This window comes from Ambystoma mexicanum, chromosome 3p, assembly GCF_040938575.1.
Source record: "Ambystoma mexicanum isolate Mex_15411 chromosome 3p, UKY_AmexF1_1, whole genome shotgun sequence".
In the NCBI taxonomy this organism is placed as follows: Eukaryota; Metazoa; Chordata; class Amphibia; order Caudata; family Ambystomatidae; genus Ambystoma; species Ambystoma mexicanum.
Genome location: NC_090925.1, coordinates 934,328,932 through 934,350,790, shown reverse-complemented (window position 1 = coordinate 934,350,790; position 21,859 = coordinate 934,328,932). Strand labels below are relative to the sequence as shown.

Genomic DNA, 21,859 nt, shown 5'->3' with positions numbered 1-21,859 from the left:
AGTGTTCTGATTGGCAGTTTGCCAGGAACAATGTTTCCGCTGGCTTGATGTTCGCAGCTGCATTTGTCGGTGGGTTCTAGACTTCTTCCCTCAACGCAAGGACTTCTGGGCTGGGTAGTCCTAAAACAAAGAGAGAAACACAGGCAAGCAAAGGGTAAGGTTGATATTGGGGAATGCAAGTGGTACTCTCCTATTGCAACTAGGCACATGTGGTGGGGACAGAGACTGGAGCCCTCCCAACTCTCTCACCATACTTCTCGGGCAGGACTGGCTCTGGCCTAAACAAATACACAAACATGCACATTATGAAGAGACTATGGTAAAAAAAGAATACTATAGGAACATACGATTGATGAAAAAAACCCACAAGGGAAATATTGAGGCGATAAAAGATGAGACAAGATTGTTGAAAAGAAATTATAAAGATTGGTCCATGTCAAGGAAAATAAACAGACATCAGAAAGACGGTGAACATATGTTAGACTTGCTCGCAAAAAATAACTCGAAGGATTTTTGGTCTGTTATTCATAAACTAGAGAGAAACTTGGCGACCCAGCATTGTAATCTGGTTAAAGAAGAAGACTGGATCAGCCAATTAAAATTTGTTTTTGGGAAACCTATTAAAACGATATGCGAATGTGACATGCAGATAAGTTGGCATCTGTCATTTGATGAAACTTACATCAAAGAACTGATTATGAAAGGGTCCTCTTCAAAAGCAGCAGGCCCAAATGGCCTCACCTACCAAGTAATGAGGAACAGACCGGATCTGTGGTCAAAACTGCTCAACTGGCTTTTTGTGGAGATCATAGCTAGAAAGCAATTTCCTCCCTCATGGAGCTCCGCAACTATAGTTCCATTGTTCAAGGGGTGAGATAGGACGGTGGCATCAAACTACCATCCTATCGCCCTCTTGGACATTGATAGCAAGATTTTTATGAAGGTATTGTTGGGTGAGCTAGAGACTTGGGAAAGAGAGGCAAAGATCATATCAAGATGTCAAACAGGCTTTAGGAAGGGCCTCTCCACTGCAGTAAATGGCATAATGCTGAATCTATAAAGTGAGAAGACTCGTAAGAAAGGTGAATTGTATGGGGCCTGGGTGGATTTCGCCAAAGCCTTCGACCAAGTGGTCAGAGGAAGGCTCTGGCAGAAACGGAGATCAATGGGAATACCAGAAGGATTGTTGGGCATGCTAATAGAATTTCATACGTAGAATAACATCAGAGTGCAGTTGGACGAGGAGGGCCATCTATCTGTACCAGTGAGGGTGAACTGGGGGTGAGGCAGAGTTGTTTGGGGGCTCCATTCCTTTTTAACCTCTACACATCCGACATGGGGGACTTTTTAGCTCCCTATGCATTAGCAAGTCCAGTATTGAATGGGGTACAACTACAGTGGCTCGCTTATGCAGACGATGTGGTAATCCTAGATAGAACAGCGATAGGACTACAACGATTGTTGGATGGACTCTACCAATATGTGAACATTAATGGGCTCTCAATTAACCCTACAAAATCAAAAATTCTAGTATACAGACAGAAAAATAAACATGTCACCTTTCACCATTGGTCATAGGGGGGGGAGAATAATGAAAGTAGAAGAACTGGTATACCTTGATGATAAAATATATGCCAACCCAGCAGTGCATAAGTTGGAGCATGAGATTTCCCTGAAGCTAAAACCCCTGGTGGCTCAGATGAAAAAGATACTTGGGAAATATGGAAGATTCTCCATTATTCCAGTAATAAAATTCTATCAAGCGAAAGTCGTGCCCATCTTATTGTATGGTTTGGAGGCAAAACCTCAGTTGTGCTACACACAGTGGCAAAAATGGGAAGGCCTCCTCTGGGACCGTGCATTAGGGCTGCCTTTCAGCTAATCAATAGACAACCTCCGATTCGAATTAGGCCTTAGGTCTCTCGCATCCCAAGCAGGTTGGAAATTAATATCACTTCTGCAAAAGATCACCTCTGCTCGGGAAGACTCACTATACTCAATCGTAAATGCCCATATGAAATCATGAAAATCAATCATATTGAACAATTTAAAGCTGCTAGTGGAAAAGTCATTGTTGAATGCTGACATCGACTTTAAACTTTCACTAGAAGACCCGACAGAACGAAAATGAAATGGGATGAAATGGACTGGATCCATACTATTGAGAAAATAAGAGCAGGCACAAGCCCGGACCCTCTCCAAATCACAGATCGGAAACTGGGTTTTTTGAATAAATACTTAGTAAGATTCCCTGACTGGAGAATTAGGAGCAAATTCCTAATGCTAAGATTTAATGTCACCAAAACAGGAGAAATCTGGCAAAAAGAGGAATGGGTGATCGGGTAGTAAAGCTGTGCAAGACCTGTGAAAACCCAGAACGGCAATCTACCAAACATCTATTGTTCTGTGAAGGCACAGCAGAAGCCAGACAACATTTCTTTAGCAAATTCGCACAATCTGCATCATACTACTCACAAGAATCCTGGTGGGAAAGACTAATTGGTGGGCAATCACACAAAATGACAATCGCAGTGATACAAATGTTGGAGAGCTGCAAAATTGAGTCCTAGCCTGTGAATCAGGGACATGTTTTTAAATCAATTACTACTATGTTGGACAGTTGAATTTTCTATTGGAAAATGATTTAGAATTCAGCTCAAGATCATTGCAAGTGTTTACCCGACCAACAGTAAAAGGAGATTGTGCGCTGTTAGGGTATTGTTCTTTCCTGTTTTGGGTGGGAAAGTATTTTTTTATTTTGAATTGCAATGTATGTATATTTTATTTCGTTTTGAAATATGATGAAACAGTCGTAAAAGGTTAATGACAACCATATGCAACAATAAAAAAAAAAAAAAAAAAAAGATATTGGGTGAATGCAAGTGGTACTCTCCTATTGCAACTAGGCACATGTGGCGGGGATAGAGACTGGGGCTCTCCCAACTCTCTCACCATACTTCTGGGGCAGGACTGGCTCTGGCAAATACCCTGGCATCCCCCTTGACAGGGTTGGGTCCCTGTCCCTGTCACACACCTCACCACACCGCAACCTTGTCACCATACCCCAACCATCCCTGAAATTAACCCCCCAACTATGATCACACCACCATCTCATCACACCCATCCAACCTAACACTACCACCCCCCCTCCTCGCGCTTTGCCCCACAGCCTCAACTCCAGATTCACAACACCACTTAACCCACCCTAAACTTCACACCACCACATCCTCCCACCACTTCCCAACACCACCCCACACATCTAACCTCAGTCCACCACGTGCCCTACCACCTCAGCCTCTGCCTCACCACACCAGAACAAACCACACATTCTCCACAACCTCACCTCAATCACAAAACCTCCCACCACCCCCACACCTACCCTCAGTCTCAAATCACCACCTACACCTACCAATCCTATCAACACCTCCCACCACCTCATCTTATCCCATCCCCAACCAAATACCACCACCTAATTTTACCAATATCACACACCACCTTTCCTCACACTACCCATCCTCCCAACCTCATACCATCACTCCTGTCCACCTCCATATCCCACCACCCCACTTCACCCTAACTCACTACCTCACTTTTAAACCCACCCTCACCATTGCAAATCCAACTCACACACCCCACCACCTCACTCTCACCTACCCTCATACCATTACCTCACACCACTTCCTCCCTCCAGGCCCTTAGACACCCCAACTTACCCCACTCATCTACTTCACCCAATAGCGCCTCACCACCTCAATCTCATCTCCCCCTCCTCCTCTAACATACTGATGCCACCCACTCCGGCAACTTTACACCATCATCTCACCCAACTTGATCCTCCTCACCACACCCACTGACCACATCCTACCACCTCCCCAGCATCTCCCCTCATTCCATCCACCCTCACTTCACAACATCACTTCATAACACCACCCCACCCCAACCACTCTCAACCTGACAGCACTTCTTCACCTCAAGCCACCCATCTGTGCTCCTTAACTCCAATCTCACACTGCCACCTCACCATAACTTATCACTCTACTACTTCACCTACCCCAAATATCACACCACCACCTCATCCCGCCAACCCTTGCCACCTCACTGCAACCACTGAAGCTCACCCCAACTACCTCACCTACGCCTGCCTTACCTCATCATATCACCCCACTTCCCTCCAACTCACTCACCCAACAATAACTACTATCTCAGATTACCCCCACCATCCATTTATACCACCTCACTTTAATCAACCCACCGCTAGTCGCCCATGCAATCATCATTGTCTGCCTCATACCTCAATGCCTCTCTTCACCCAACCTCATAACAACATTCCCAATTCCTCTCATCCCACCACCTCACCTTACCCCAACCACACTGCCCACTGTTACCATACTTCCTCAATCCACCACCCACTACCCTCACCTACTCACGCCACACAGACAATCTCACATAACCTCACCCCATGCCCCAACCTCACCCTACCTCACCAACACCAACCACACACTAATTGCTGTAATGTGTTGATGTGTGGCCTGGGAGGATGTGCAGCATGTCCCACTTTAATTTGAGCACTCCATGCTAGGGGCAATGCACAGAAATAATGGGTTCTCTTAGCAGAGAGCTAGTGCTGGGCATATGTGCATCACAACAGCGATAACCTGTGGATGAAGAGTGATAGTGCACACCAGTGATCAAGCATGTGTAAGACAGGAATGAGAGTTCACACATGTGGTTAGGACTGCACATGATAGGGTGAGAACATGCACAGATTGTACTATGCCTGCTTGCTCTGTCACACATACCCTATCTTTCACACATACTATTGTTCAGATGCTTACACCATGTCCATCTTTCGGGTCTGTGCCATGGTGCAAAGAAGCAACTCTCGCACCCTCTAAAACTCTTACGCCCTCTCATACACATTCAATCTGGCTTTTTGCACCTTGCATATTCCCCCCTCTCTCTTACACCATAGCTCCCTTGCGCAATTTTGCCCCGAAGAGCCGCCGACTTTTTCAGTGTGACATGTGACCAACACCTTTTTTAGGCAGACATTATTTTAAGGCGTTTTCAAAGCCAAACGCACTGTGAACAAATGTCTTTTTTTACTATGTCTCTGTCTATGGTATGCTATGTAAAGCCCAAGTACTTACTGCATTCATGCCTATGCATGTAAAATGGAAGAAGCAATTTCAAAAGCCAACCTAGTGGCTTTGTTAATGCTTGTTCTGGATTGTTGTTGATATAATTAAAAGTTTGATTTTAATTGTATGTTTTGAGGTAATTTAATATACGTTCACATTATTTCTTGTCATTTTAATTGTAATGTGCGTTTTTAGAATGTATGCTATGTTTGTGATGTATGTTGACGGTGTGCTTTGCAGAGATATCTATAGCTATGTGTTGATGTTACTTTTTACAAGTCATTTGTAAGGTTGTGTTAAGGTTCCAACAATGTTTATTTGTATGTCATTTGCAGTGTAGATGTTTTTTCATGTTATGCTATGGTTTGTGCCTTATTATATCTGGAACCTTATGTGGGAATTCCCAATGTGTACTTTTATAGACAGCACCATTAGCTTTAAAAGGAATCACCACTGATGTTCTTGTTTTTTTAAGGGACTATTGTATGGCTTGTGTGTGAATTTTGTTGACAAAGTTGCTTGAGTGTATTATTGTTCTGCATTCTGTGCTTCACCAGCTGTACCCAAAGCTGTGTATCATACTCCGATGTAGCACTCTCCCTCACACGCTCTCCCTCTCTCACACACAGACACACAGAATCTTGTTGCCCTATGAGTGTTGACCCTAACCCTCCCAGCCATTGCTGTGAGTTTTGCAGCCAGAGGGTAAAAAACGGACACCTTGTGGCGGAGAGAGGGGCTGTGTTTTATGCAAATCAGCTATTAAAAATGATCAATTAAGGAATATATTAAATGGTACTAACATTGTAAATTGGCTCTTCCTAAAATGGTACAGTGTTCATTTCTAATGTTCACTTCCAGGATACATTTTAGTCATATTAAGAACGTTACACTTGCCTTCCTGAGCGAAGGACATCACCAAAACCTAGAATAGCTATTCAAACTATTTTCTAATAGGTTCACATTCGAAGGTAGGCCGTCTGTTTTATTCCATTCGTACTCTTTCGAAAACACCCCCATAAGAAATGTCAAGTGGACAAATAGCACAATTGAAGGGTCGAACCTTGTTTGCATGCAATCGCGCCTTGAAACACTTGTGTATAGGCGCGTTACAAATGCCATATCATATCATATATCAGAGGGCATTTTAGAAATATAGGGATGGCCAAAGAGCTTTATATATTTTACAAACATTCCTGTGTTAAAAGGGTTGCATGCTTGAATCACTAAGTGCATTACGCAGACTGGGCTTAATGCTCATTTTATTTTTTATAACAATCACCCTAACGTTAAACCATTTGAAACATTTGAAACATTGAGCCATGTATACTGGCTCAGACAGCTTCAAGAGTTGGCTGTGAGGATATAATGGCTGCAACATCAGCCTCTCCTTTGGTGCCCAAGGGCCTCTTAAGAGACAATGGGTCTCATTACGAGTCAGCCAGTCCAGAAAGGACGGTGGTGGTAAATCCGCCACCACCGTTCTTTCCGGACCGGCTGATTAAGAGTTCTGCAGGCGGGAGGTGTCACTCCCACCAGGTTTGACCCGGCGGGTTTAACACCACCCGCCTGCAGGCGGACATGGAAACACAGGCACCATTACAGCATGGTGCCGGTGTTTCCACTTCCCCATTCCTATGGAGTCCTATGGGACACCATGGGAATGGTGATTAACAGAATTCTGCCTCTGGAATTGCCGGGTCACCGGGGTTGTAATGCCCCGGTGATTCCGGCAATCAAGGAGGCGGAATGGTAATACGAGTCCGGCGGTAACCTGCCGGAATTTCCAGCACAGTTACCGCCGGACTCGTAATGAGGCCCAATGGACCTGAATTGCAATGATTTGCACTGGAGCAATTCATAGATGCCCATGCACATTTCCTATTTCCACTTGCTACCTCATGACTGATCCACAAAGGCTAAAATAGGAAAGAATCTGGGATGATCACATGCAAATTCAGTTGTTTGTTCAAAGCATTTCGAAAACATCCCAGGAATGTCTAGATCTGATGGAATTTTGGTCTTTGTATAAGGTCAGCCCCGTTTCTTGGCCTGGGCGGAGCGGGCGACGGGCTGGGGTGCAGAGCTAAATAGCTGAACAGGAGGGCGCAGTAAGGGGCCAACCCAGAAAGCTGCTTCTCAGTTTGCCAGAAACCAGATTAAGCAGCCTGTTGTGCTGTGGGTGCTCCTCTGCAGTGAGCGGCTGGCTGCTCTCTGCTAACTTGTGGATGATTGGATCTGTTTGGAATATGCAAACAAAGAAATTCATATTCCAAACGCAGCGTGTGAGATGCTTTGGAGTCACACACCCCGTGCCCCTCATTCTTTGTGCTGATAGCCTTTCAATTGGGGCAATTTATAAGTGATGGCTCATTTAGCAAGCCAATGTTTTTACACAGAATTAACGTGCCACACAGAAAAAGTTGTAAACTATTTTCTTTATTTTCATGTCTCTTTATTTGACACACCAAAACGTTTTTTATTTGTATATTACATTTTTGTTACATATGGGCATCCTGTCATTTTCTTGCTTAAGCATTCTAGTGACTGCTTTGGGACATGGACTAAATGCATCTGCTCACCATCAAAGGTATTTTAATTTTCTAAACAGCCAGCCACTGCCTAGCGCGCACACCAGATGGCACCTCAATGTGACTTGGCACCTTGATAGGAAAGTAGAGTTCATTGTGTGTCTCCATGCAGACAGTAGTCCATGGGAAATCAATGCAGTGATGTGTGCAGCAATGATTTGTGCGCTGCACAAGTCGCCACCCTGTTGGTTAATGGCGTCTATGTGGCGCTCCCATATGTAACAGCACATATACCTGTTTCTGTATGTTGAGTCTAACGTTCATACAATAGCACACTGGAATGTTTTGTGTATGTGGCTCTGACGAGCATGCCATACTGTGCCCACACTTAAACACATAAACAAATCAAAGAAGTTGCCTCAAATTGTACATCCACTAGGCCAAACTCCCTTTCTACACTGCCACACCATGATTTTCACTAGCTGCAGGCCAGCACTAATAAGAGATTCTAATGCCAGCTCTGTTAGATAAGGCATAGGCCTTTTCTTTTTTGAAGAAATAACCTCTGAGGCCCGTGTTAAGAGGTAGTGGCTGAGGAACTGTGGGCCCTTTAGAAGCCGGTTTTGTTTAAAACGCTTCATCAGCATATTACTGGTCGGGCTAAAATTTGTAAGAGGTACATTCCTTTCTGTGTAGGCTTTCTGTGCATTGTTTAGTGGGTCTCTCTTGTACGGTATCCTGTCCTGTCCTGTCTGTAAATATAATTGCCTACTTGAGCTCACAAAACCATCCGCAACCGAAGCGGACAAGGCAGACCTAGACGGAAAAACAGACTTACTATATAAATGGATCAGTGATACAATCGACAGCATCTCCCTGGAAAAAAACGTTCACCCCTTCAAGAAAAAGAGCAATGGCAAAATGATTCACCACACTACTAAGCACCATGAAAAAGAACAAGAAGAAGTTGGAACTAGAATGGAGGAAAGAATATGACCAATGTAAGAAAAATCTGTTCCAGAGTCAAATCCGAGCGTACAAGAAGGAAATTCAAAAGGCAAAGAAAAGGCACTAAGGCGACAGAATCACCAAAGCCACCAACACACACAAAGAAATGTTCAACATCATAAACGAAATGTGAAACTCACCAGGTTGCGACAACACTCCTACCTTCACCTTCACAGAAACTTCACAGAAACTATGCAACAACCTAGCAGACCATTTAAAAAATAAAATCGACAACATCCGACAAATCATTTAAAACAGACCGATCAAGCTGGTAAAAGATAGCAAGAAAGCAGGCTCACCCATTGACCCCTGCCCCCAGACATCTACAAATCAATCCTCACGCAAGGAACACCATTAGAATACTACAGAAATCTCTAGAAACTATAGCTGCAACAGGGACTGTACCACGATCCTTCAAATCTACATATATTAAACCACTACTTAAGAACACAAGTGGCGATGTGGAAGACCTCTCCAACTACAGACATATTTCAAACATTCCCTACCCGGCAAAACTCCCTCAAACCTATGTATACAAACTAACTCAATAGCACGTAGAAGAACACCAGCTGCTGGACCAAGTACAAGTTAGCTTCAGACCCACGAGAGGAACAGAATCGGCACTCCTATCCATCTGGGATGACCTAAAGACAAACGCAGACTCCAATACAACCTCGCCCCTGATTCTACTTGACCCCTGTGCGGCATTCGACACAGTAAACCATAACGCCCTCATCAAGAGACTAGAAGAAATAGGTATAACAGACTTACCACTACTCTGGATAAAATCATTCCTAGGAAACAGAACAGAGATTGTCTGGATAAAGCCCTTCAAATCTGCTCAACGAGTGAACGACTGCGCAGTACCACAAGGATCCTTACTATCACCACTGTACTTCAACATCTACCAGACTGCACTGATCAAGATCTTCAAAAAATACAATCTTACGTGCTACAACTATGCAGACTACACTCAAATCATCTACAAAATCGAAGATGCACAAGAAGAAAACGCAACTGTAGGAGAATGTCTCAAAGAAATCTACGACTTGATGAATGCCACCAACCTAAAAATCAACCCAGGAAAGACAGAAATCATGATTATATCCAAAAACCAAGAGAAGAACACCTGCATCCCGTGGCCGATAAAATTGGGAATTGTGCCCACACCATCAAATGTAGTAAAAAACCTGGGAGTCCTAATGGACAGCGCACTAAGATTAGAACCACAAGTAAACACAATAATTAAGAAATACGTCTTCCTCCTTCACTCAAACAAAAGAATCCTACCATTCCTGTCCTTCACCCACAAAACACTGACAATCGTCGCCCTCATCATGTGAAGAATCGACTACACCAACAGCCTCTTTCTCGGAATGCCGCAATGCCCTTCGAAGAAACTGCAATGCATCCAAATCACAGTGGCCCGACTTCTCCTCAAACTTTCTATAAGAGACCACATCACACTAGCACTAAAAATGCTACACTGGCTTCCAATCAAACAATGTGTCACTTTCAAAACAATAGGCATAACACACATAGGAATCAGCGGTCAGGGAGCAGAATTCCTACAAAAGAAAATAACCATCTACAAGCCGACAAGACTCCTTAGATCAAGTAACAAAATCCACCTGGAACCAAAGCCATACGCAAGGAAAAAACTTGGGGGCTCCTCTTTGTTCAACCTGGTGGCAAAAAACTGGAACAACCTCCCGAAAGAAATACGAAACACAAAAGACCAACTAAAATCCAGAAAACTGCTCAAACTCTGGCTCTTAAAGACCTCGGAACCAGAGAGAAACAACTCAAACAATAAAACCGCAAATGCAAATAGAGCCAGTTGACAAAAAACCCATGACGGTACAGATAACACTGATAACTAACAGAGAAGAGGACCAACCGCAAGAACTAAAGAGACAATGCAAGGCTGAACCGACCACAGGCAACAATCTAATCTGGACAAAACAATAGCTAACAAGGAAGACACAAACAACAGGCACAAGTATCAACCTAACCCACTACCAAGCATCCCCCTGACAGACATGACAACATGACCTCATGTATAAACCGCCAACCCAACAATTACCTCACGCTCACAAGACAACCATCTTCAAAACCAACCCCACCATATAAGCAAACCCACCAGCTAAAATGAGACCACTAGCGCTACACTTAGAAACCCACACCTAAGCTAGTAAGTAGATGATGGAACGCACTGGATTGACATACATGAAACCCAAGCAGAATTCCTGGAGGTGGAATTACATCCAAAATGACTAACCCAACACACACAACAAATCAAATGAGACATAGGTATGGTGACCCCCTTGCGTCAATCTGGACATGGTGGTAACGGCTGAATTTAGAGGTCCACACATTCAATCCTTTTAAAATGTAGAGATCTCTGATCACTGCTAGTGATTTAATCCAAAGCATACAGAAATACTCATTGGTGCTATTTTTCCTCCTTTCCCACTCATAGAGGGATTTTGAAGGAGTACATGTATCAGACTGTCCATCTGGAATGCTAACCTTCTATCAGAAAATAATCCATATGGTTAGCCCCTTGCGAAATACAAGTGAGGTGGTACAATTAGACCACCTGCAACACAGGGCCAGTGGTCAGTGGCCCGTCGGACCCCAGTAAGATGGTCACACTGCAGTGTGCCAGTACAGACAGTTTAAGACTGCATTCAGGCAAGGCCTTCCCTAAGAGCAGATGACAGAAACACATTTACTGAAGCAGCAACAGCAGCAACAGCTGTGTTTTCAGATTGGAATTCTTCTGTACAGTACTTGAATTACAATGTAATGGATCCAGCTTCATTTATGTAGCAATTATTTCGTATTGAGGAGGGGTTTTGTTGCGAGACACAGAGATGTAGTTTGGGAGTGACAGGTGCCAGTGTAGGGCAGGGTGGGATGCATTCTGATGTTTAGCTCTGTACACCAAGTTGTCTAGAAACTGCCCTGTATAAGGTAGTATGTGCAACCTAGAGATATTCACAGGTGTCTCTGATTTGGTAAACCCCAGATTTGTATGTATCACCCAATATTCCCTTTGCCCATGCACAGTTTGAGCTTGGTCTCAGGTTATGGATGTCTGCACACATAGTCAGTTCCAAATGCTAAGGCATGCGACGATAGTTATTTGTATAGGATACCACGGAAGGAGTGGACTCCAAATTATGTATAGGGAAATGGCTACTGTTTTAAGCAACAAAGACACTTTTCACAAAAGTGACCTGCACATTTCACACTATATCCCAGATGTGTTGCTTTTGTTCCTCCGACTTTACAGCACACGTTTCATATGTGTGTGCTGGTTGCAAATGTGTGTCTCTATTCGCTTGTGTGAACGTCATATCTTTTGTCTGTCCAACCCTACTGCACATGTGTTCTATGTTGGATGTTCTGTTTTCAAATGAGTCCTTGTGTTGAGTGATATTGATTACATTTTGTTTGGTTCGCCATGCCAACTATGCAGGTTAGAAAATGTCAATACTTCCTTTAGCCTTAAAAAAAAAAAAGAATATCTCAAGTTTCCTGATATGTGCAAACTGCATTGCTTGGGGCTTCGGGCTGGGAATCTGCCAAAAGACTCGGAAGCTCAAGCAGACAATTTTCAGATTTCTTGAGCTAAATTGTGCATTTTAAGTCTCCAAGAAGAGCCCCACGGAAAAACGTTTTTTTTCAGCAATCATTTTGAGCATATAAATGGTGGGGAAACATCACCAAATTTGACATTTGTGTTTGGAGTTGAAAAACAGTCTGACTTCTATTCTGCATAAGAAGGACCTTGCCGGAGGAAGGCTAGACATAACGTTCAGAGACTTCCTCACCTTTTTCGCCCAATTGCTCACATCAGTGGAAACGGACATACAAGATAACAATGTGGCCCTGACAGGAAGTGAACATCTTGGAGCATAGACGTGCCATGCAATAAGCACTGATCGTGAGCACTGACCCTACAACATAAAGTATGTCTTTGTTTGAACGAAAGGAAGCAGTCTATCTCCCTGTTTGGTTTTTCAGTTGTGTTTGACTGATTCCTGTAGTGTGCTTTTAGTTTTTAAAAAATACACAGAAAAGTATAGACAGTGCAGATATATGTAGAAGCAACTTCCAAAAAATGGAGCTGTGGGATACGAAGACCATTTTAGAAGCATATGGTAAAGAACTGATACTAGAGGGTAACGTTCTGCACAGGTTATCTGCAGGGTCTTCCTAAAAGTGATTTGAGGACACTCTACTTAGATAAGGATTCCATGTCAGTGCGTTTTCTACGTTATACTTATTCAGTGGGTGTGATTCAATTTGTGTGACCCAGTCACTGGGGTTGAAGGATAGCATGTGTGTCATTGTGGGTATGCAATTTAATAATTTAAATATTTCCCACAGATTTGTGTTACTTTCAACTTCGTGCTCATTTATACCAGGCACGCGGAATCCTTCCTGCTGACGACAATGGCCTATCTGATCCCTTTGCAAGAGTGGTATTCTCAACACAGTGCCAGACCACTAGAGTAAGTACTGATGCTGGGAAAGGTATGAATGTTTCAATTACATTAAGACTGCACGTTAAACACATGAAACAAGTGTAGCCTGCATTGTTATAGCCTTAGCAACTAAATCGCATCTATAATCTTTCTGCATTTGAACAATCTGTACAGAATAAATGTGAGGGTCAGAGGAATGTTTCTGATAAAGGGGTTAACTCCTCGCGTCATATAATCTGATGTTGCCTGAGGATTGCGTCATCCCTATGGATCATAATGAGAGCAGCGCAGTGATGGCCTTGCTGCTCCAAGGGGCAGCAAGTACAATCTTGTGAGGCGGTTGCTGCCCCAGCACGCTGCCCATGGGTATGCAGCCGAGATGGAATTCTTCCCTATCTTCCTACAGACTGGGAGACTTCGAAAAGTGCTGCAATTTGCCACGAGGCCTGTCTGAGGATTCAAGCAGAGTGTGACTCTGCAAAACCCAGTCAAGTCGCCCCAATGAGGGACTCCTCTGGAACATTCTCCCTACCGTTCTGTGAGAAGGCCCTTCTGCCCTTTCAGTAGAATCCCACAGACCAGCGTCCCAAGAAAGTAATATTCTTCAGTAAGGAGATCACAACCTTTGGCGGGAGTTGTGCTCATAGTCCGAGCAGCTGACAGAGAATGATTTTTGTGGACTAAATGGATCCCTTGCCCAGGTCCATGAGCTTATATACACAAATGTACTATCCACACACCGTACACACCTAGTTCCAAACCAGCAATGCTTCTTGCAAGCCAGCCACTACTAGTAGTATAAAAGGCTCCCCCAAACGAGGATCAGACAAATACCAATATCTGGGGAACCTCATTTCCCTTTGAACACTGAAAGTGGTGCTCCAGGCATGACTTGATCCTTACTTGGGTGTCCTCGCTAACATCCGAAAGTAAACCAAATTAAACCCCTGTAAAAGTGTCCACAACACATCAGAGGTCAGTCCCGAGTGTTTGTTTTCCCCAGGTGTGCTAAGCCTAGGCGCTTATATAAGCACTCTGTAATTAAGTTGCCGTACCATTCGGTATAATGTACTATAATATGTCAGGAGGTCCTGTGACAGGCTGGGGGGGCCAGATTATCTAGCATTTTCGCAATTGCTAAAAGAACTAGCAAAAGTCCTTAGCATCACTTTTGCTGCTTGTATTCTATGGAATGGATCCAAAAGATTTTGCCCTAATATTACTTAAAGATTTTTTCCTTGGGGTGACATTTTTTCTAGCAGCATGATAGGAAATAGAGCAAATGGGGCTTGCTCTAAAATTACATAGGACCATTTTATATGACAATTTAAACCAAGCCAAGAAAACACAAACTAATATTAAAATATTTTCTGTTTGTGGAATAAGTAACACAAAAAATGTGACCTGTGAAATGTGAACTATGGCACTTTGATTCGGGCAAAATCTTTTTCTTTTTTATTGTATGCAGCAAATTTAACAAATAAAAGTCAGATTGCTCAAATTTTACCCACTGCAATAATGTGCGTATAACATGGATTGTGACAAAAACGGATCAATCCACTCTGTACTAAACAAGCAGAAAAAGTGGTGTTTGGCGCATTTGTCCCAGTGAAGTTACTTTGCTGAAAATGGTGTCGGGGAGTATGACATCTACTCGAAATGGGCTCCTTCCAAATGAGTGGGACAAAATGGTGTGCCACGAAAGTTGGAGTGTCAGGGGGCAAACCCCCCCTAAAATTACGCCCATGAGTTGGCCCATTTGTAGAGCCAGTGCACACATTAGATAATATGGTCCCTGGTGATCTGTGTGCAGAAGAATTGATTTTGGCAATCGGGTGAAAGTAGAGCCTGACACCTGGTGAACTCTATCCAGGTCTCCCGACCAGAACTGCACCATCCTTACGCAGTAGCATAACATATGACTCAACAGCCACCTTTTACAACCACAGTATGAAAATGTATTCCTGTCTGGGACATGATTGCTCTGCTTTTTGGCAGGGTTGCAGTACAGTCCATTGAATACTCTCTTGTGTGTTCATTGTAATTTCAAATTTAGCTTGAGCAGAAAAAGTGCCGTAAAAGTGCCGGAACCGGTGTGTTCAAACAGTGTTTGCCGAGTGTTTGGCAGCAAAGGAGAAGGAGAAGCTCTGCTCGAGTCTGTTCTTTGTTTCTACATTTGGAACCCTCAAGAACCACCCACAGACGCGGAGCGTAGCGGAGTGTTTGCCGAGTGTTTGGCAGCAAAGGAGAAGGAGAAGCTCTGCTAGAGTCTGTTCTTTGTTTCTACATTTGGAACCTTCAAGAACCACCCACAGACGCGGAGCGTAGCGGAGTGTTTGCCGAGTGTTTGGCAGCAAAGGAGAAGGAGAAGCTCTGCTAGAGTCTGTTCTTTGTTTCTACATTTGGAACCCTCAAGAACCCCCCACAGACGCGGAGCGTAGCGGAGTGTTTGCCGAGTGTTCGCCGATGTGCGAGCAAATAGACCTTGAGACATCAGGAGACATGCACTCAAGAACTCGAAGTAAGGTACGTGCACTGGATGAAAATCAGTCCAATAATGCACCTTTAGCCTCCTCTTTTGCTCCTTCTAACTCGAAGCCCGGCATAAAAGGCACCGGGAAACAATGTAAAAAATTACCATCAAACCTAAGCCTCATTAAAGCCTGTAATACAACCACAAATGAAAGCATCTCCCCAATCTCCCCAATCCCACCAATCCCGCCAAACAAATGCTCCTCACCCTCTGCGGATGATTGTGCTGCGCCTGGAGGGGCAGCGGCGTGCTGTGTTGCGGCGTGCGGCTGTCGCCGCGGCTTGGGCGCCCTCTGTGATGGGGTGTTTGCTGGGGCCGCGGTCGGTATGCGCTGCGACCAATGGGAGGGGCGGGCTGAGGAGTTTGTGATTGGGGGTGCGGGAGTGCCGTCTGCGGTCCCCGTCCCCGTCCCGGAGGCGAGCGCTGACATGGGCGCAGTCCGCCTGGCTCTCCGCAGGGGAGGAGAAGTGGGCAGCGGCCCACGCACTGAGCCCCCGTGCCCCGCAGCGGTATCGTGTCTGGTGGAGGCGAGCGCTGACATGGGCGTAGTCCGCCTGGCTCCCTGCAGGAGAGGGGAAGTAGGCTCCGGCCCGTGCACCGAGCCCATGTGCCCCTCAGCGGTGTCGCGTCCAGAGAAGGCGGATGGCCGGGGAGAGGCGGAAGCTAAACCCCATGGCTACGAGGAGACGCGCGGCTTGATGCCGAGTGGGGGCGGAGTTGCTCGGAAGCCTGAGCTGGCCTCGTGTACCGCGGACGCAGAGAGAGAAATTAACTCTCTCACGTCCGGAGAAGAAGAAAGCCTAAATGAAAGGCTCCTGTTTACAGAAAAACACTGGCAACCTGGACCAGCTAAAACAAACAACTCGACCTCGCAAATGTCCCCAGAGACTGCTCAAGCAGACTCTCGACCCACCTCACTACTAAACATTCCAAATGGAAACAAAGTGCCAACATTTCCTTACGAAAACACACACCCCAAAGTTGCAAAAAAAAGCATTAGTATACAAAAGCTGGTCACTAATGCAGAAGGCGACCATGATAAAAGATCAGAAACCCATGGCGTACAAATCCTAAAGAAGCAGACAAAAAAAAGGTGCTATTCCACATCTGAAATCGGCACTCTTAGATGGCATTTCAATTGAAAAATTGCGCCTTTAGAAAAAAGTAAATTTGCAAATAGTGACAAAATCGTAACTCCCAGTGCAATAACTGTGTCAAGAGAGAGCAACATATCTCTCATAGAAAATGTGATCACTGAAATAACAGATGATGACCTACTAAATAACATAGTAGAGATCACAGATACACAGATGATAAATCCAACCATAGAAATATTGAATGAAATGGAAAACCAGAAAAAATCTACTGTAAACCGAAGCACAGAAAAGGAGGTAAATGATTCTTGGGCCCCTAAGCGCCCTCGAATCTACTCACCAGAAAGAATCTCTCTGCCTAACACACCGGAGATCCTTATACCCCCTGTTAACAAAGTAGCATCGACTAGTGAAACTGCCACTAAAACAATGCTCGAACTAGAAAATCACAGACAAAGGACTCCCAGGGAGAGAGAATCAAACAAAAACTGTGACCTGGAAATAAAAACATTACAAGAGAAAATCAAAAACTTCCCACCACATACAAAAAAAGGTCCAATTGAAACTATGACATCAGAGGATACCTCTTCATCCTCTTTAGAGTCCAGTCCAAATGAAAGCAACAGAAAGAAAAGAACAAATTTACAAAGACGTACACACAGCACTATACATGGATCTGCAAATGAAGTGAGGTGGCTAAAGGAGACACAAGAAGCAATCATAGCATCTGTATCAATAACATTGGCCCCTTTCTTAAAACTCTATGAAACCTTAAACGAAAACCAACGAGACCAATCAACAATGATCGCCCTAATGAATAGAAAAATGATTTACGTGGAATCAGTCATGGAGCAAATTAAAGAAAAGCGAAGTCGAGAGAAAGAAATGGACGGAGTGGTCCTAAAAACCTTAATCGATTTACTAAAAGAAGCTAAAACTGACAAACATCATTTTCTAGAAGGAATTCGAGAAATTGTTACAACTTTAGCCTCTCTACCAAAAAAGGCTGAATCAAGATCGAGCCCCACGCAGACCCATATATGTGAGGAACAGAGAGAGGCCCAAAGTACTTTACATATGACGGGTCTTGAATCAATACACCCAGGAGCCTCTGCCATTGTGCCCCCAAATACAAGAACAATCCCCAATCCAATACAAACGGAAAATGAAATTGGTCAAAACCCCACATATGAGATTGCTGAAAAATCGAATGAAAATGAGGAGAGAACGAAAACAAGTACCTTCCCAATTTTTGACTCAAATGCAAATAAAAAGCCAGAAGCAGTAAACACAAATAACATACAAAAGAAAAACCGAAAAAGTTTAAGTAAAACAAAAAATGTGGCCAGTAAAGAAAAGAAGAAGCAACGTGGATCAAGGAGCTTTTTACGAAATGTAAAAGACATAGAAGAAAAAGAACCGCTTAGTATCGCCTCTTGTAGCAAACTTATAGAGTCACCTACCCAGCTAACCCTTGAAAAGACCCAAACAGTCTCTGTGTCATCAGAAGAAGATAGCTTACAAGACGAAACTATACAAGAACTTCTAGACTGCTCGAGATACGATGACGAAAATGCTCAAACAGACCAAATACAGGAACGAATGATCATGGATTTCAACACATATGAAGCCAAAGAAGTATGCATTGATTCCAAGACTTCCGACGAAGAATTTCTAACATTAAGTGATAAATTAAAAAAATGCACAGCTAAATACTTAGAATTAAAAGAACTGAAGGACCACAATTCCCAAAAAGAACCACAATTCATCTTCCCGAAAAATGCCCAACAAAATGATACAAGAAGGGAGCCTTGGCTAAAAAATGGAAAAGAAGGAAACTTTAAGAACACCGGCGCGAATCCGAAATGGAATAAGCAAAAACCAAAACCACCGAAAAACACGATTGTAATAATAGAAAAAACAGTAAAAAACACGGATGGACTGACATTGAACCGATCAGCAATTATGAGACTTCTCCAATACATCCCTCAATTAAAAACAATAAAATCAGAAGAATTACTGTCAGTGAGCTTTCCGGATGAAGCGCGTGTTGACTTGGCGGAAATCGTGACGAACTCAGCGATACTTCCCTCAATTATGTTAGAGGCCTATGAGAATTTCAGAGCACTGGGATTTACGATCTCTGCTCTAACAGATACACAAACTACATACGAAGAGCCCAGAATGAATGAAAAAAAAAAAGAAAACTGTACATTTTGAGAGAACATTCTCTGGAGACGAAAGTCCGTATCTCATCAACGACAGAATCGAAAATAGAAAGACAAATCAAAGAGAGAACTATCAACATGATCACAGCAATATGAGTGAAAATAAAAACAAATCAGGACTGACTATAGAATCTCCATACAGTATAGAGATGAAAAATGGAAACAAAGAACAAATACAAATGCGAGAAAAAGAACATCTAAACAAAATAAAAATAACAATAAGAAGAAATGAAAATATAAGTGACCAAATAAATACGCAACAAATGACAAAAGAATACCCGAAATATTGGAATTGGTTAGCAGGCTCTCTTGTTACCAGACCAAAACTGTAGCCACTCAAACAAACTCACACCAATCATTGGAAAATAGGAAGTTGGAACACCAGAGGCTTCCGACATCTATTCAATGACTTCAATCCTCTTCTAAACGAGCTAGATATTATATGCATACAGGAATCCTGGCTAAAAACAGCCCCTCTTAAAGAAGGATATACTGTGTTATGCAATCCTGCTAAAGGAAGCTTGATTGGAAGACCATCCGCAGGTCTCCTAACTCTAATTAAAAATGGATCAGGAATACAGGTGATTGAATCAAAAAACGTCAACTCGCACACTCAAGCAATAACCATACAATTTCAGCCAGATACCCTAAAAGACAAACAAAAAATGTTAATATTAAACGTTTATTGGAACCCTGCAAAAAACAAAGATGAATACTTCATAGACTAAGTAATGGAATGCCTAGATGAAAAAATAGAAGCACACAAAGACCTATATATCATCATTTGTGGCAATCTGAATGCGAATTGCTTCGAAGAAAATAAGGCCACTCAAACAGTCACATACAAAAACGACTATAAACGTAAACGTGGCAAAATATGGAATGAAGAAATGGAAACAAGAAGATTACACAGACTTAACGGTAATATGAAGGGTGACATTCCACCTGCAAAGACTTGGTCAAATGGTAATGTGAGCAACATACTTGACTACATGTTTGTGTGCGAACGATTACTAGCAAAGGCACAAAGCTTTAGGATATCACCTTCGAATCATAGCGACCACGAACCAATCATTGCTGAATTCTTACACTCGAAGATCCGAACAAATCAAACATGGGATACAAAAATAGAGTTAGAACATGGCCTAAATCGTCTAAGGCTGAAAAAAAGAGACTTCGATGTTGTACTAAAGAGCCTAGAAAAATGGCAATCCAAAGAAAAATTGTCTGTAGAATATGAGACATCAGTACAGATTTTCAAACAAAGCCACGGAAAAAACATAAAACCAAGAACCAGAAAGTTACATGTATATGATTCAGAAGTAGCGTCACAAAAGAAACTTCTAAGAAAAGATCTACGTGCATTAAAAAATGAAAAGAATAAAGATCTGAAAGAACATATCCAAAGAAGAAAACAAAAATACAAGAACTGGCAAAAAGCCCACAAATTACAACTGCTTCAACAAGATGCTGAGGCCATGCAGAAAGCAATATCTAATGCAAATAGTAGATCTTTATGGGACCTGCTGAATGAGAAACAATCAATGGCAGCTCTTATGAATCCAATACCAGAAAATGTTTGGGTAGAACACTTCACAAAATTATTCAATGCGACAAAAACTACGGAGAAGGACAACACTAAAGAAGAACCACCATGCCCATGGGAAATTGAATTCGATAAGGAAGAGATAAAATCCCTAATTCTGAGAGCAAGCTCGTCAAGAGCCCCAGGTCCAGATGGCTTGTCAAATGCAGTGCTAAAAGAAGATCCAGAAAAATGGGCTACTTTCTGTGAAAGACTCTTTAAGAGAATCGTGAAGCAAGGACAAATACCAAGATCTTGGAAGCTGGCCATTATCGTTCCTATTTTCAAAAAAGGTAATAGAATGGATCCGAAAAATTACCGGCCAATCGCCCTGTTAGATTGTGTCGGGAAAATTTTCGCCACAATTTTGCTAAAACAACTAAAGACCTGGATAAAGACCTCGAATACCTATGATAAAAGACAATCAGGCTTTGTCGAAAATGTGGGGTGCAATTTAAATCTTCTGATCCTAGGCCTGATGAAAAGAAGAGCCTTTACAAATAAACAAAAACTGTTTATAGCTAGTATAGATCTTCGACAAGCCTTCGACAGTGTGAATAGAAGTCGACTCTGGAAAAAATTGGCCTCTAAAGGGTGCCCCCCTGATCTTTTGAAAGCAATAAAAGAACTGCACGCTGAAACTTCAATAAGAATTAAATTAGACCAATGCGGAAATTTATCAGAGGACATAAAAACAACAAAAGGCCTAAAACAAGGATGCCCGCTAGCAGCCACTTTATTCTGCTTTTATATTGAAGATTTACAACAATGTTTTGAAAATACCAGGACCTTTCCACCGAGATTAAACTGCAAACCAGTTAATCATCTGCTATATGCAGACGACCTAATAATTTTAGACCATACACAAATTGGTCTACAACGAGCACTAAACCAGGTTGAAAAATACATAGAAAACAACGACCTAGAAATAAATGCAGATAAAACCGAGATATTAATAACCAGGGACAAAAGATGGAAAAAGACTAAAAATGAAGAATGGAAAGTGAACGAAACCTGGATAAAACCTTGCGATGAAATGAGATAATTGGGGATACAAATAAGCGGAATAAAGAATGAAGAACCTTGGAAAAAGATGCTAAAGACAAAAACCAAACAGTTAACAGCCCAAGCAATCATCATCAACAAAAGATATGGAAAATTCTCTCTATGCCCAGTGATAACATTCTATAAGCTAAAAGCAATTCCTACACTAATATATGGAGCAGAAACTGGAACAAAC

The 21,859-nt window shown here is 42.8% G+C and overlaps 1 protein-coding gene across 1 annotated transcript in view; it reads left to right on the top strand.

Moving 5' to 3' along the window:
* LOC138581135 (fer-1-like protein 4) overlaps positions 1-21,859 on the top strand; it is a 1,598,034-nt gene that overhangs the window by 727,183 nt on the left and 848,992 nt on the right. The window contains exon 24 of the mRNA XM_069652231.1: positions 13,082-13,206. Within this exon, the coding sequence (XP_069508332.1) occupies positions 13,082-13,206 (125 nt within the window). The remainder of the gene's footprint in view (positions 1-13,081; positions 13,207-21,859) is intronic.